The 15,699-nt window shown below is 36.3% G+C and overlaps 1 protein-coding gene across 1 annotated transcript; it reads left to right on the top strand.

Annotated features, from left to right (window-relative positions):
• Positions 1-270: 270 nt before the first annotated feature.
• On the top strand, positions 271-12,406 carry LOC121397945 (protein kinase C theta type-like). The gene is made up of 9 exons (XM_041576268.1): positions 271-334; positions 7,466-7,605; positions 9,225-9,374; positions 9,827-9,915; positions 10,420-10,482; positions 11,073-11,211; positions 11,365-11,556; positions 11,860-11,988; positions 12,210-12,406. The coding sequence occupies exons 1-9, from the start codon at positions 271-273 to the stop codon at positions 12,339-12,341; spliced, it is 1,098 nt and encodes a 365-aa protein (XP_041432202.1). The 3' UTR covers positions 12,342-12,406.
• Positions 12,407-15,699: the final 3,293 nt, after the last annotated feature.

Below are 15,699 nucleotides of genomic sequence, written 5' to 3'. Positions count from 1 at the left end.
CTTCCCTATATGTTTTATGTTTCAATTATGGGCTAGTGGCATTGCAATATTATTGAGCTGAATCAGATTGAAGTTTAACTGTCTCATGCTAGACAATCTGAGCGTGAGACAGTTCAAAGCTAGGGGAGAAAGAGACAGTTATTGACAGTTGAGAGGAGAGTGTTGGTGAAAGCAGCAGCTTTGAGGAGACTGTCTCAGTCAAAAGCGAATTTACAGAGCGATTTACGGAGAAAAACTTTAAAAACTTGATTATTTTGGAGGAGAGTAGAGATGGCCGACATGAGGAGTCAGGAGAGACTTCAGAAAAGACCAAGAAGTCCAGAGAATGTGAAAGGTAATGAGAAGCAGTTTATGGCTGGCTACCAATTATATTTGTAAAGTGTCTAAATAAGTGTTCTACAGGGGTGTGTGTTTATGACCGACTATATATATCTGCTAAATATGTGATAAGTACATTACAGAGAATTTTCTCCTTTGAACACAAAATCCATGCAAATTTTATGTCTAGCTGGGTCCATCTAGGAACCTTGATATTTCTGCCCAGGGTTCCTCCTCTGTAAGCCAAATGACCCAGCCTAGTAAATATTAATGACAGGCTTTTTATCTAATTTGCCAATTTCTTTCTTTGCATCCTGTCCAATTACCTACAGCAACCAATTTGATATTTGCTTTTAAATAGACAATATGTGCTACTTGCTGATGGGTTTATATGGGTTACTAGACACCAAATGAAGAGACTGGCATAAAGTCCAACCATTCAGGTTAGTCAATGGCAACGGTAGCAAATCCCCAGCTAAGCATAAATCATAGGGTTTGTTTTAAAACTGTCCTCCTTCCATAATACCTACAAACCCAGTACATTTTCATGTTTCAATCATATTAACACAAAGACTTATAGTGAAGAGGCAAGTTCATAAGTAGTTTTGAAACATTTTAATACTATGACAAGCAATGTTTAAAGAATGATGGTTCTGTATAAATATTCCATTGACCTTTGATCACACAGAAAGCTTTGGTAGACCTAGTTTGTCTTCTCTATAGGTTTTATATTTAATTTATGGGCTAGGGGTACAGAAATATTATAGAGCTGCATCAGATTTAACAGTTTAACTGTCACGTGCTAGCCTGAGCATAAGACAGCTCACAGCTATAGGAGAGTTTCAGCCAAAAAGTGGATTTAAGGAGTGTTTTACACCTCTGTAGAAAATTTGAAGTTACATTTCACTGATAAAGTAACTTTATAATTAGAACTGCCTTATATATTTGCTAGCTGGCTGTAGTATATGAGTGTAGTTCATGCATTCAACCTACTGAAGGTTTGCCTCCTGGAATTTAGGCATTTTATAATTTGCTTCTACCTCCTAAACTCCTACCCACAGACAGTTCCCTAATGAAGGGGCTATAGAGGCCTCCCACTTTCGGCTCCCCTTGCTGAATCACTGATGGCAGTGCTGGGTCTCGGCAGCCCCAATAAATAAACAAGCCACTATTTTAAAACCCTTCCTGGGACACAACAAAAAAAAGTCTTTGCAAGATCAGGAATGTGGGCTGTGGTGTTTCAGCAAAGCTGATATATGTAGATTGCCCATGGGCTTGCAGATGCCTGGCATGTATACACATAGAATATTATGTGCACTTATCGGGGGCTCACTCACATGTTGCATTATTGCTCTAAGACTAAACACCACATTTCAATTTGTGTGCTTTTATGGTTGCTCGTCATATGTTTCTTAGTGATTTCAAAGTGTATATTGAATTTTGCCCTTGCCCTTCTAATTCTAGCCTGCACTTTGGTTGCCATGCATTATTCACCCCAACAACTGTAAGCAGATTGTCTTAAAAACATATACATGCCACTTATACAATTTGACTCTTTATTCACTTTAAAAATGGTATAGACAGGCATATTCTAAACAACTTTTCAATTAGTCTTTATTATTTATTTTGCATGTGTTTTGCATTATTACCCTTCTAACTCAAGCCCTTTCCAGCCTGCACTTTGGTTGCCATGCATAAATCACCCCAGCAACCGTAAAGAAACATCTTAAAAATACGCAGGCCACTTATACAATTTGACTCTTTATTAACTTTAAGAATGTTATAGACTGGACTACTCTAAACAACTTTTCAATTGGTCTTTATTATTTATTTTGCATGTTTTTTTTTTTTTGCATTATTAGCCTTCCATTTCCAACCTGCACTTTGGTTGCCATGCATTATTCACCCCAGCAACCGTAAACAGAAAGTCTCAAAAATATGCAGGCCACTTATACAATTTTACTCTTTATTAACTTTAAGAATGTTATAGACGGCCTATTCTAAATAACTTTTCAAATGGTCTTTATTATTTATTTTGCATTACTACCCTTCTAATTCTAGCCCTTTCCAGCCTGCACTTTGGTCGCCATGCATAACTCACCCCAGCAACCGTAAAGAAAATGTCTTAAAAATATGCAGGCCACTTATACAATTTGACTCTTTATTAACTTTAAGAATAGACAGACATATTCTAAACAACTATTCAATTGGTCTTTATTATTTATTTTGCATATTTTTTGCATTATTAACCTTCAAAGCTAGCTCTTTCTAACCCAACCCAGCAAACGTAAAGAGAATGTCTTAAAAATATGCAGGCCACTTATACAATTTGATTCTTTATTAACTTTAAGAATGTTATAGACAGGCATATTCTAAACAACGTTTCAATTGGTCTTTATTTTGCATTGTTAACCTTCTAATTCTAGCCCTTTCCAGCCTGCACTTTGGTTGCCATGCATAACTCACCCCAGCAACCGTAAAGAAAATGTCTTTATTAACTTTAAGAATGTTAGAGATGGGGCTATTCCAAACAGCTTTTCAATTGGGCTTCATTATTTATTTTGCATGTCTTTTGCATTATTACCCTTCCAATTTTACTAGTGATGTGCAGGTCAGGTAAAACACGACCCGCACTGACCCTAAGTCGCCCTCCCTCCACCTGACTTCCATTTTTAGACCCATGCCGCCCCACCGACGATGGCACAAAAGGGACAGGGGGAAACAAGCGTCATCTTTAAAAAATGAAGCCGGCAGTTCAAGGTGGTGGGCAGGGAGAGCAGGAAATAGAGCTCAACCCGGACCCGCCCGCAAACGGTCTGCTGGATCAGCCCGAACCCACCAGACCCGCAGGTAAACCCGCGGGTATCGGGCCGGCCCACACATCACTACATTTTAGCCCTTTCCAGCCTACACATCGGTTGCCATGCATTAGTCACCCCAGCAACTGTAAACAGAATGTCTTAAAAACATGCAGGCCATTTATACAATTTGACACTTTTCTTTACTTTAAAAACATTATAACTTTTCAGTTGGTCTTCATTTATTTTGCATGTTTTTTTGCATTATTACATTTCCAATTCTAACCCTTTCCAGCCTGCACTTTAGTTGCCATGCATAACTCACCCCAGCAATCATAAAAAGAATGTCTTAAAAATATGCAGGCCACTTATACAATTTGTCTCTTTATTCACTTTAAGAATGTTATAGATTGGCTATTCCAAACAACTTTTTATTTTATCTTTTTATTGATAGGCCTATTCTAAACAATATTTCAATTGATCTTATTATTTGTTTCGCATGTTTTTTGCATTATTACCCACAATTATAACCCTTTTCAGTCTGCACTTTGGTTGCCATGCATAACTCACCACAGCAACCATAAATAGAATGTCTTAAAAATATGCAGGCCACTTACATAATCTGAATCTTTATTCACTTTAAGAATGTTATAGATTGGCTATAAACAGAATGTCTTAAAAATATGCAAGCCACTTTAAGAATGTGATAGATGGGGCTATTCTAAACAACTTTTCAATTGGTCTTCATTATTTATTTTGCATGTTTTTTGCATTATTAACCTTCCGATTCTAGCCCTATCTAACATGCACTTTAGTTGCCATGCATAACTCACCACAGCAACCATAAATAGAACGTCTTAAAAATATGCAGGCCACTTACATAATCTGAATCTTTATTCACTTTAAGAATGTTATAGATTGGCTATTCCAAACAACTTTTCAATTTATCTTTATTATTTATTTCACATATCTTTTTGCATTATTACCCTCCCAATTCTAGCCTTTTCCAGCCTGCACTTTGGTTGCCGTGCATTACTTTCCTCAGCAACAGTAAACAGAATGTCTTAAAAATATTCAAGCCACTCATACAATTTGACTCTTTATTCACTTTGAGAATATTATAGACAGATCCTTTCTAAACAACTTTTCAACTGGTCTTTATAATTTATTTTGCATGTTCTTAGCATTATTACCCTTCCAATTCTAGCATGCACTTTGGTTGCCATGCATAAATCACCCCAGCAACCATAAACAGAATGTCTTAAAAATATGCAGGCCACTTATAAAATTTGACTCTTGTTAAACAACTTTTCAATTGGTCTTTATCATTTATTTCACGTTTTTTGCATTATTACCCTTCCAATTCTAGCCCTTTCCAGCCTGCACTTTGGTTGCCATGCATAACTCACCCAAACAACCATAAACAGAATGTCTTAAAAACATGCAGGCCACTTATACAATTTGTCTCTTTATTCACTTTGAGAATGTTATAGACAGATCTTTTCTAAACAACTTTTCAGTTGGTCTTTATTATTTATTTTGCATGTTCTTTTTTTTTTTGCATTATTGGCCTTCCAGTTCCAACCTGTACTTTGGTTGCCATGCATTATTCACGCCAGCAACCGTAAACAGAAAGTCTCAAAAATATGCAGGCCACTTATACAATTTGACTAATAACTTTAAGAATGTTATAGACAGGCCTATTCTAAACAACTTTTCAAATGGTCTTTATTATTTATTTTGCATTATTACCCTTCTAATTCTAGCCCTTTCCAGCCTGCACTTTGGTTGCCATGTATAACTCACCCCAGCAACCGTAAAGAAAATGTCTTGCAATATGCAGGCCACTTATACAATTTGACTCTTTATTAACTTTAAGAATGTTATAGACAGGCATAATCTAAACAACTTTTCAATTGGTCTTTATTATTTATTTTGCATTGTTACCCTTCTAATTCTAGCCCTTTCCAGCCTGCACTTTGGTTGTCATGCATAACTCACCCCAGCAACCGTAAAGAAAACGTCTTAAAAATATGCAGGCCACTTATACAATTTGACTCTTTATTAACTTTTAGAATGATATAGACAAGCCTATTCTAAACTACTTTCAATTTGGTCTTTATTATTTATTTTGCTTATGTTTTGCATTATTAACCATCAAAACTATCTCTTTCCAGCCTACACTTTGGTTCTCAAAAATATGCAGACCACTTATACAATTTGACACTTTTCTTTACTTCAAAAAAGTTATAACTTTTCAGTTGGTCTTCATGTATTTTGCATGTTTTTTTTGCATTATTACATTTCCAATTCTAACCCTTTCCAGCCTGCACTTTGCTTGCCATGCATAACTCACCCCAGCAATCATAAAAAGAATGTCTTAAAAATATGCAGGCCACTTATACAATTTGACTCTTTATTCACTTTAAGAATGTTATAGATTGGCTATTCCAAACAACTTTTTATTTTATCTTTTTATTGATAGGCCTATTCTAAACAATATTTCAATTGATCGTTATTATTTGTTTTGCATGTTTTTTGCATTATTACCCACAATTATAACCCTTTTCAGTCTGCACTTTGGTTGCTATGCATAACTCACCCAAGCAACCATAAACAGAATGTCTTAAAAATATGCAAGCCACTTTAAGAATGTTAAAGATGGGGCTAGTCTAAACAACTTTTATTTATTTTGCATGTTTTTTGCATTATTAACCTTCCGATTCTAGCCCTATCTAACATGCTCTTTAGTTGCCATGCATAACTCACCCCAGCAACCATAAATAGAATGTCTTAAAAATATGCAGGCCACTTACACAATCTGACTCTTCATTCACTTTAAGAATGTTATAGATTGGCTATCCCAAACAACTTTTTATTTATCTTTTTATTGATCTTTTATTATTTATTTCGCATTTTTTTTGCATTATTACCCTCCCAATTCTAGCCCATTCCAGCCTGAACTTTGGTTGCCGTGCACTACTTACCTCAGCAACAGTAAACAGAATGTCTTGAAAATATGCAGGCCACTTATTCAATTTGACTCGTTAACAACTTTTCAATTGGTCTTTATCATATATTTCACATGTTTTTTGCATTATCACCCTTCCAATTCTAGCCCTTTCCAGCCTGCACTTTGGTTGCCATGCATAACTCACCCGAGCAACCATAAACAGAATGTCTTAAAACCATGCAGGCCACTTATACAATTTGACTAACTTTTCAATTGGTGTTTACTTATTTTGCAGGTTTTTTGCATTAACCTTCCAATTCTAGTCCTTTCTATCATGCACTTGGGTTGTCATGCATAACTCACCCCAGCAACTTTAAACATAATGTCTTAAAAATATGCAGGCCATCGCTTAAAGAATGTTACAGACGGGCCTATTCTAAACAACTTTTCAGTTGTTATTTATCATGCATGCTTTTGCTTTATTACCCTTCCGAATCTAGGCCTTTCTAGCACTACTCACCCCAGCAACCAAAAACAGAATGCAAGGCTTCAGGTTTATCATATTTGTGATTGTTTATGTTTTATTTTCAACTCATTTTCTTTTCAGCCCCTCTTTTATTAATCGTACTCCCTGGTTGCTATGCTACTTAACACCTAGCAACCAATGAACAGTTTAAATGCTAAGTCTGTACACCAAAACACAATGTCTAATAACCCTTGCAAAGGCACTAAGATAAGTGAATCCTTTAGGGATGGGGTTGTAAGTTCTTAACCAGCATATATATATAGCACTTGATGTATATGAAGAATTGGGCCTGATCTTGAATATGATGGGTATCTGTTTTTTTATATTGAGAAAAAGAACAATATTAGTAATGTTGAATGGGAGATTTTGGTTATGAACAAATCTACTTTGGGGGTTTACTAAACAGTTTCTCAAAAACTATTAATAGAAAACTCACCCTTTTTAGAAATGCTCCATATGGAAATGGCCACCACAGGTATGGACGGAAAACACTACAGGCTTGTCCTGATTCATAAAACTAAAGCCATCACTATTACAGGTATGGGACCTGTTATCAAGAATGCTCAGGAACTGGGGTTTTTCCAGAAAATGTTTTTTTCCATACTTTTGATATTCATGTCTTAAGTCTACTAGAAAATCATGCAAAAATAAACACAACATGCTGGTTTTGCTTCCAGTAAAGATTAATATCTTGGTTTGGATCAAGTACAAGGAAATCGTTTTTCAAAATTTTGATGTAGATAAAATGGAGTCTATGGAAGACGGCCTTTCCGTAATTCAGAGCTTTCTGGATAACTGGTTTCTGGATAAAAGATCCCATACCTATACAATTTTTTTTATATTTGATGTATATTTTTTACACAATTTTAGTACGGGTGTTAATCAAATTTTTCTCCCCAGGAGGAGGCGGCAGGAGGAAGAAGCGACGGGCTCGAGTCAGGAGACCAGCCCCACTGCAGATAAGGAGTTATAAACTCCTCAAGAAGCTTGGACAAGGCAGTTTTGGCAATGTGAGTAATATATTATTTATAATATTCATTTATAAAAATAAAAAGTGAAATTGATGGATATGTCTTTATCTAAGCTTATCTATTGTTACAATATTATGGAGCGTGGGGTATTAAATAATCCTGTCTGTGTCATGATTCTAAAGTATAAATGTAGTTCACCCTGTGTGAGACACGTTGACAGTTCTGAGATATGGGGCATATTAAAACATTAAACAATAAAAAAAACCTTAAAGGATTGTTGTGTCATCAATATGGATTCATGCAGCTTAGTTAGAATCAAGTACAAGGTACTGTAAAATTAAAGAATTATAACTGACTTAATGGGAGATGGCCATCGTGTACAGAGGGTGGTTGTTAATGGTACATTCTGTGCTTGGAGTAAGGTTCTTAGTGGGGTCCCTCAGGGCTCTGTATTGGGTCAACTTTTATTTAACTTGTTCATTAATGACTTAGGGGAGGGTATTGTAAGTAATGTATCAGTGTTTGCAGATAACACAAAACTATCCAGCCCAATTAATTTCATCCAGGATGTGGCATCCTTGCAACAGGATCTTGACAAACTGGGCAGCTAAGTGGCAAATGAGATTCAATGTTGATAAATGTAAAGTCATGCACCTGGGATGTAAAAATATCCAAGCCACTTATACCCTTAGTGGGACTGCACAAGGCAAATCCATTATGGAAAAGGACCTTGGAGTCCTTGTAGATGATAAACTTGGCTGTAGCAAGCAATGCCAGTCAGCAGCATCAAGGGCAAATAAGGTCTTGAGCTGTATTAAAAGGGGCATCGCTTCACGGGAGGAGGGGGTCATTCTTACACTTTATAGAGCACTGGTAAGGCCCCATCTAGAATATGCCGTACAGTTTTGGCCCCCATCACTCAAACAGGACATTATTGTATTAGAGATGGTACAGAGAAGGGCAACTAAGCTGGTAAAAGGCATGGAAAATCTTAGCTATGAGTAAAGACTGGCCACATTGGGGATGTTCACACTGGAGAAGAGGCGCTTAAGGGGAGATATGATAACTATGTATTAATATATAAGGGGATCATATAATAATGTCTCTAATGCTTATTTACCAGTAGGTCTTTCAAGCTGACACAAGGTCACCCATTCCGATTAGAAGAAAAGAGGTTCCGCCTAAATATTGGGAAGGGTTTTTTTACAGTGAGAGCTGTGAAGATGTGGAATTCTCTCCCTGAATCAGTTGTACGGGCTGATACATTAGATAGCTTTAGGAAGGGGTTGGATAGCTTTTTAGCAAGTGAAGGAATACAGGGTTATGGGAGATAGCTCATAGTACAAGTTGATCCAGGGACTAGTCCGATTGCCATTTTGGAGTCACAAAGGAATTTTTCCCCCTCTGAGGCAAATTGGAGAGGCTTCAGATGCGTTTTTTGCCTTCCTCTGGATCAACTGGCGGATAGGCAGGTTAAAGTAAAAAGGTTGAACTTGATGGACGTGTCTTTTTTCAACCTATCTTACTATGTATGTTACTATGTATTTTAGATTCACATTTAATTGTATTTTTTTATTTGACCATTGAGCTCCTGCATTCTATTACTACTGTCACTACAACTGGCTCAATAATACTTACTCTCTTTAATCTATTCTCAGGTGATGTTGGCTTCATTCATCAAAAGCAATCAACTTGTAGCAATTAAAATCATGAAGAAAAGGCCGGAGATCATGGAGGAACATCATGCCCTAAGGATTGCTGAAGGAAGCCCTTTTCTTTGCCACGCCTACGCAGCATTCCAGTCAGAGGTACAAGATGGTGTCAGGGTTGGCAGTCTTTATTAGGACAGTGTTTCAGCAAAACTTTGCTAAATTTATCTCAAGGGAGCACTTTACAAATGATCTCAAAAACTAAGGAAGAATAGAGATCATTTACTTAGCAGAAGGCTAAAGTGCACAGTGCAAAAAGGCCGCCATTGGCCATTTTGTTGCACTTTTTAAACTGTATTCTGCTGTTTCCATATTACTGTACGTCTCTGCTCATTGTGAGATGCTGACTGCAGCACTCCCAGGACACAAAAGTGCTTAGTTAAATGATCCCTAAAGTCTATTTATGCAACAGTTTTATAGTATAGGGACTGCAACTTGATTTTGCAAATTTTGTACATCTTTGTGCCATACCCATAATTAATAGATGTTATGTGATACCCATTATTTTGCTCATATTTCAGCTTATTATTATTATATGTCTTTTTAACTAGATGAAAGCCTTCTTTGTTCTGGAGTATGCCAGCGGGGGAAACCTTGAAGCTTTGATGGAAAATGGACGCTTTTCGTCAAGCGCCGTTATGTAAGTCTTATAGTAACTACAGTATACAACAGTAGTGAAGTCATTCACATTATAGGTATTTTCTACTCATGGGACTCTAAAAATTAGATTTTACACCCAAACAAGTGCATACTTTTGTATGCAATTAAATATTAACCACATTATCGTGGGTAAAACATAAATCACACATTGAGCTCTGTGCAACATCCATTAAAAGAAATGGGGGCAAAGCAGTGTGCAGTGAAACTAGTGTACTTATATTATTTAAACTACATTATTTACTCTATATATTCTATTTAAGTTGCATTTGCTACATTGTTTACTAATAATACAAAATAATAATCTTCCTATGAATATTCTTCTTCAGTGCTGGTGTCATTGAGCCAAAGTAATCAGCAATTTAAATTCTAGTTTGGAGACAGAACACAATGGCAAATCATTTAAAAAAAACACAAAATAAAAAAAACTAATTTTGCAAGTGTGCTTATATCTATAACTAACAAAAATGTATGTTCTTCTATTAAGGTTCTACGCAGCAGAGATTGTTTGCGGTCTACAGTACCTTCATTCGAAAGGCATTGTTCATCGGTTAGTAAACCAGTCTCACCTCTAATGAGTTTATAGACAGTTTCCTTTTATTTTTGTAAGGCGGTAAAAAGCCTATGTTGCAAGACATTTTGAGACATGGGTCACTTAAAGTGATACTGACACTTAAAAATGAATTTTAGCATATGAATGTAAATTAAATGTTACCTATAGGTCATCTTGATCATTTTTTGCTGAGAGGTTTGTTTTTGTATATAATTGTTAGTTGAAGTTCCTAAGCCTGACTCTCTGACACTCTGACTTTGCCAACCTGACTGTCCCATCTCAGCCTGTTAGTTACAGTTTCTAATGCTAATGGACTCCTGCTGCACAAATATGGCAGCCCCCTCATACAGGAACATGGGGGATCAGACAGGTAATGTAAAAGCATCATACAAATACTTTATGGCAAAGTTAGAAGTAGCTTGCAAAGCCAATATTATAATAGATGTAAAAAAAAAAAAAATTTCAGGTGTCAGTATCTCTTTAAGCTTGCAGCAATTTAGTTATTCTTATCAGAGGACAAATAAAGTCCAAAACATGGGGGTGCCAATTTATTTGTTTGCCAATTCTTGCTCATCCTTTTATTATAGTGACATCAAACCAGCAAACATCCTGTTGGACGGACATGGACACATTAAAATATGTGATTTTGGATTTGCTGTTCACAACATGTTCGGCGAAAGAACAACCAGAGGCCTTGTTGGAACCTACGGCTATATGGCTCCAGAGGTAAGAAACCAGAGCAAAGTAACAGTTTCTGAGATAGAAAACACATATACTTTTGGATACATTTAAGTAGTTTAATTAGATTTAATTTACACAAACATGGATACATTTAAGAAATGCCTGTTTGGTTATTAACTATTCTTTTTTCCCCCCAAGGTAATGTTAATGGAGGAGTACAACGCAGCTGTAGACTGGTGGTCGCTTGGTGTTATTTTATACCGAATGGCCACAGGCAGATCTCCATTCTACAATGGTCGTGTCCGAACAATGGTAAAAGAGTCAACGATCAGTGAGAAGCCCAAATACCCTGAGTGGCTTAGTGGAAGACTTAGGAATCTACTGAAAAAGGTGGGAATTCGTATTTGATAATTATTTATAGAATAAATACTAGAATATTGTAAAATATATATGATATAATTATATTGTACAAATAATGTGTGGCTTCCTGGCTGAGCTAATGGCCATGGAAACCCTTTGGGGCAACAGCTGTTCCTCTAGTTGAGTATGAAAAAGAGATTAAGGAACTGAGGGAACTAGACATGTTTATGAAGCACAAGGACAGCTGTATATTTTAATTCAATCTAAGGGTAGGATTTTATATTTACTTACCGGTATGTCAGTTAATTGCAGCACTTTTTTTCTTTTCTTTAGCTCTTGAAGAAAAATCCACTACACCGACTTGGCACCAACGGCAATATCAGGAAACACCCTTTCTTTGCATCTGTAGACTGGGTGGAGCTGGAAAGGCAGAGGTTAAAGCCCCCTATCCAGCCTCAAGTGGTAAGTTCCTGCTACACTTAGAATTACATTTTTGTAACAGCCTTCCCTTAAGATAAAAACCGTAATATCATAGAACACTTCTACCTTTATCCATCATACAGCGGTACATGAGTTTTTTTAAAAACTTTGACCTATTGCAAAATTAAAGAAAAAAAAGAAAGAATAAACACTGCAGATAATCTGTTATTTTGTGTCCAAACAAGTTTGTGCTTTGTTTGTAGCCATCATCTGAGAACCTCGGTGCATCTTCTGAAGAGCTCTCGTTATCTTTAGAGAATGGATACAGCAATATCAACATCCTTCAAGAGTTTTCCTTCCTGAATCCCACCTGGCAGGAGTATGCAGTGGGCTGAACCATACTCACTTGACAACAAAACAGCCAATTCCATCAAATGTCCAGAAGCCATGTGCTGCAATAGCCTGGCTGTAGATAAGTTTAACATAAGGTTTCAACATTGCAAAAAGTATAGTATTCTATAGAAATGTATGATTCCATTAGCATGATTATATGATATTAATGATATTAGGCCTTGTTAAGACTTGAATCTTTTATTATTTATTACATAGATATTCATTATATATATAAAATGATTATCGTTTATTTCCTATAGGATTAGTTTACATTTAAAGGGCACCAATCATAGCTAAAATCATTTACTAAGTAAAGACACTATGTCAAAGTTCTCCACTGCAATTCTAGCTGAGGCAAGCATAGGGAAATCTTGTGATACTTCTAGTGGAGGAGTTTACTAAAACAAGGCATTCTGGGTAGTCAGTGCATATTATAGCCACAGTATGGCCTCCCTCAGTGAAGGGATTTTTTTAAAACCTGCATTTTTTAAAAAAAAAAAAACAACAAAAAACAACTATATATGTAGTTTGATTAGACATGTTTAGGTTGTACTGGTCAGATTGTTAATATGTGTTTGATTTTGGCTGTGATAGGTGCCCTTTAAGTATATATTTTAATATGTATGTGTATGTAGTATAACATCATTTACAGATGGTTTTGCTAGAATTTAAGATTAGGGACTGACTTTTCCTTCAACAGGTTTTGTTAGAATTTAAGATTAGGGACTGACTTTTCCTTCAACAGGTGTTAAAAAAAAAGGTATAGTATTCTATAGGAGTTTAGTGAAGACTTGAATGTTTTATTTTTTAAAATGATTATCATTTATTTCCCACAGGATTTATTTACATGTAAGTACATTTTAATATTTATGTGGTTATGCAATAAATATTTGAAATAGTATAACATAATTTACAGATGGTTTTGTTAGAATTTAGGATTAGGGGCTGATTTTCCTTCAACAGATGTAATTTACAGATGGTTTTGTTAGAATTTAGGATTAGGGACTGATTTTTCCTTCAACAGGTTTTAAAAAAAAGTATATTATTCTATAGGCGTTTATAAGATTAATTTACCTTTTTTGATTATATGAATATTAGGTATTGTTTAAGGAGAAGGGAAGTTGTTTAGCACTTGGGGGTGCCCCCAAATGTTAGGCAACCCCAAGTGAAGGTATTTACTTACCTGAGACCCTGGGCCTGTGCTCCTATCAGCAGAAAACTGCACCAGCCTGGGGTTATTCTATCGAGCAGCACGGATCGCTTCTCTTCCAGCTTCTTTCTTCAAATTTCCCAGGGCAGACACATGCGCAGTAGAATGAAAAAGCCAACTTTTTAGTTAAAGTTCGGCTTTTCACTCTAATGTGCATGTGCAGCTGCCTGAAGAAAGAAGAAGCCAGAAGAAGATCACTCCGTGGTGCTCGCTGGAATAACCCCGGGCCGGTGCAGTTTTCTGCTGATAGGAGCACGAAGAAGAATGAACAAAGAAGAACAAAAATATCTAAATTTGTGTACCAGTGATACTGTAATATCAGTAGGCAACTAACACTAACAGGGACCCCTTTGTATCTCTTTTCAGCAGTTATCTGGTTGCTAGGGGTAACATCACCTTAGCAACCAGGAGTGGTTTAAATTAAAGACTGGTATATGAATAGAAATTGTAATGTAAAGTAATGAAGTGTTGTAGAGAGTCTGGACCTTGCATTCTCAGAATAGCTCATAGTCCAAGTTGATCCAGGGACTAGTCCGATTGCCATTTTGGAGTCAGGAAGGAATTTTTTCTCCCTCTAAGGCAAATTGTAGAGGCTTCAGATGGGGTTTTTTGCCTTCCTCTTGATCAACTGGCAGTTAGGCAGGTTAAAAATAATTAAAAGGTTATTTGAATTGAATTCTTTCAACATAACTTACTTACTATAAAGATATAGCTTGAGAACTAATTAATCTTATTAAATTAGTTCATCTTTTTACCGTGTGTTGATGGCTTGCACCCCATTTTTATTTACAGAAAATTCTTTAATAAAAGCTATAATTCATTAAAAAAGTGTCCTTGGTGTCATTTTGCTACAGTTGCACGCTCTTCTTAGTTTCAGGTTTGGCTTCTAGGAATACACATTCACCTCAAACTGTATATTGCTGGGAACCTATTTTATTAAGGGAATTTATTGATACAAACAGGATGGGTATGTGAGGTTATAGGTTTGTGGCCTGTTTGGCCAAGAGGCAATGACAGCTTACCTAGAGCTATAAAAAGGAAATTATACGTAAAGTGGCCCTTTAATAGTAATAGGTAATAACAATGTAAAATTCTTCCTGGCTTTTAATAAAGGTTACTAGACAAATAAAATTTTGCTCAAGTCAGGACAACAGCCTACTTTAGTAGGGTTCATGCCTACCTGCCCCTGGACAAGAATTTTTATAAGTGTATTTGAAAGTAATATGTGATCTCAAATACACATATAAGCAGATTGTTATGCAAAGAATATTCCTTCATTTGGATGTTTACAAGTATACATAAGAGTAGAAGCAGTCAAAATGCTTGCCTTTTGGATTGAATAAACAATAAGTGGCCATACTATCGCTCCCATTTTAGCCAGGTAGGCTACATATTGGCCTGGGGCCAAAAAAGTCATCCTCAATTTCATTTGGAAATGACAGCACCTGATCACATGCACACTTCTTGCCCCATGGGTACACGATCATTGCCTGGGCTAAATGTTTTGGCCCACCTTTTGCAGATCTCAATATGGGCACCATTCAGCTTTATTGTGGGAAGAGAAAATCTAGTTTGCGTCTCTCTCAATAGAACAGTGCCTTCAATATAGAAAAATGATGGTGATGGTACATTTAAAGTGAAAAGAATTATGGGAAATGTAGTAAGATTACACAATAATACATAAAGGTATTTTAAAAGGAAAATGTCAAATTTACACATCACTTACCATCTCTAGTTTCTCTACTTTCATTCACACATCAGGATCCAGAGAAAGCAGTTCTTCTCCTCACCATCGGGTATATTTATCAAAGAGTGAAGTTGCAGATCGCCACAGTCCGCTAGCATGAAATAGCGCCTCTCTCCATTCATTTCTATGAGATTTTTAAAGGTGTAATTATCAAAAGGTTGAACTTTGATAAATATGCCTTTAACAACCCCATACCAATGAATGGAGAGAGAGGCGGTATTATGAGTCTGAGTAACAGCTGAAGGGGAAAAGAGGCAAAAGTGTGTGTGGTAAATGGTCATCACAATAACATAATAATCCGGTATGAAAATCCTGGTGAACAATCACCGCATAGGCACACTGATGTGGTTCATGTTGGATGGACCTCTGTAGGCCCCAGTGTATAATAAAATGGTTGGCCCAG

This window comes from Xenopus laevis, chromosome 9_10L (genome assembly GCF_017654675.1).
Source record: "Xenopus laevis strain J_2021 chromosome 9_10L, Xenopus_laevis_v10.1, whole genome shotgun sequence".
Taxonomy (NCBI): domain Eukaryota; kingdom Metazoa; phylum Chordata; class Amphibia; order Anura; family Pipidae; genus Xenopus; species Xenopus laevis.
The sequence above is the reverse complement of the archived record's forward strand: the minus strand, read 5'-3'. Positions and strand labels throughout refer to the sequence as shown.

Bases quoted from the DNA above. Each gene is read 5' to 3' on its own strand.
- LOC121397945 (XM_041576268.1), top strand. From the start codon at position 271: ATGGCCGACATGAGGAGTCAGGAGAGACTTCAGAAAAGACCAAGAAGT. The intron at 9,375-9,826 runs GTACAAGATGGT...CTTTTTAACTAG, and splicing joins ACGCAGCATTCCAGTCAGAG to ATGAAAGCCTTCTTTGTTCT. The intron at 11,212-11,364 runs GTAAGAAACCAG...TTTCCCCCCAAG, and splicing joins ACGGCTATATGGCTCCAGAG to GTAATGTTAATGGAGGAGTA.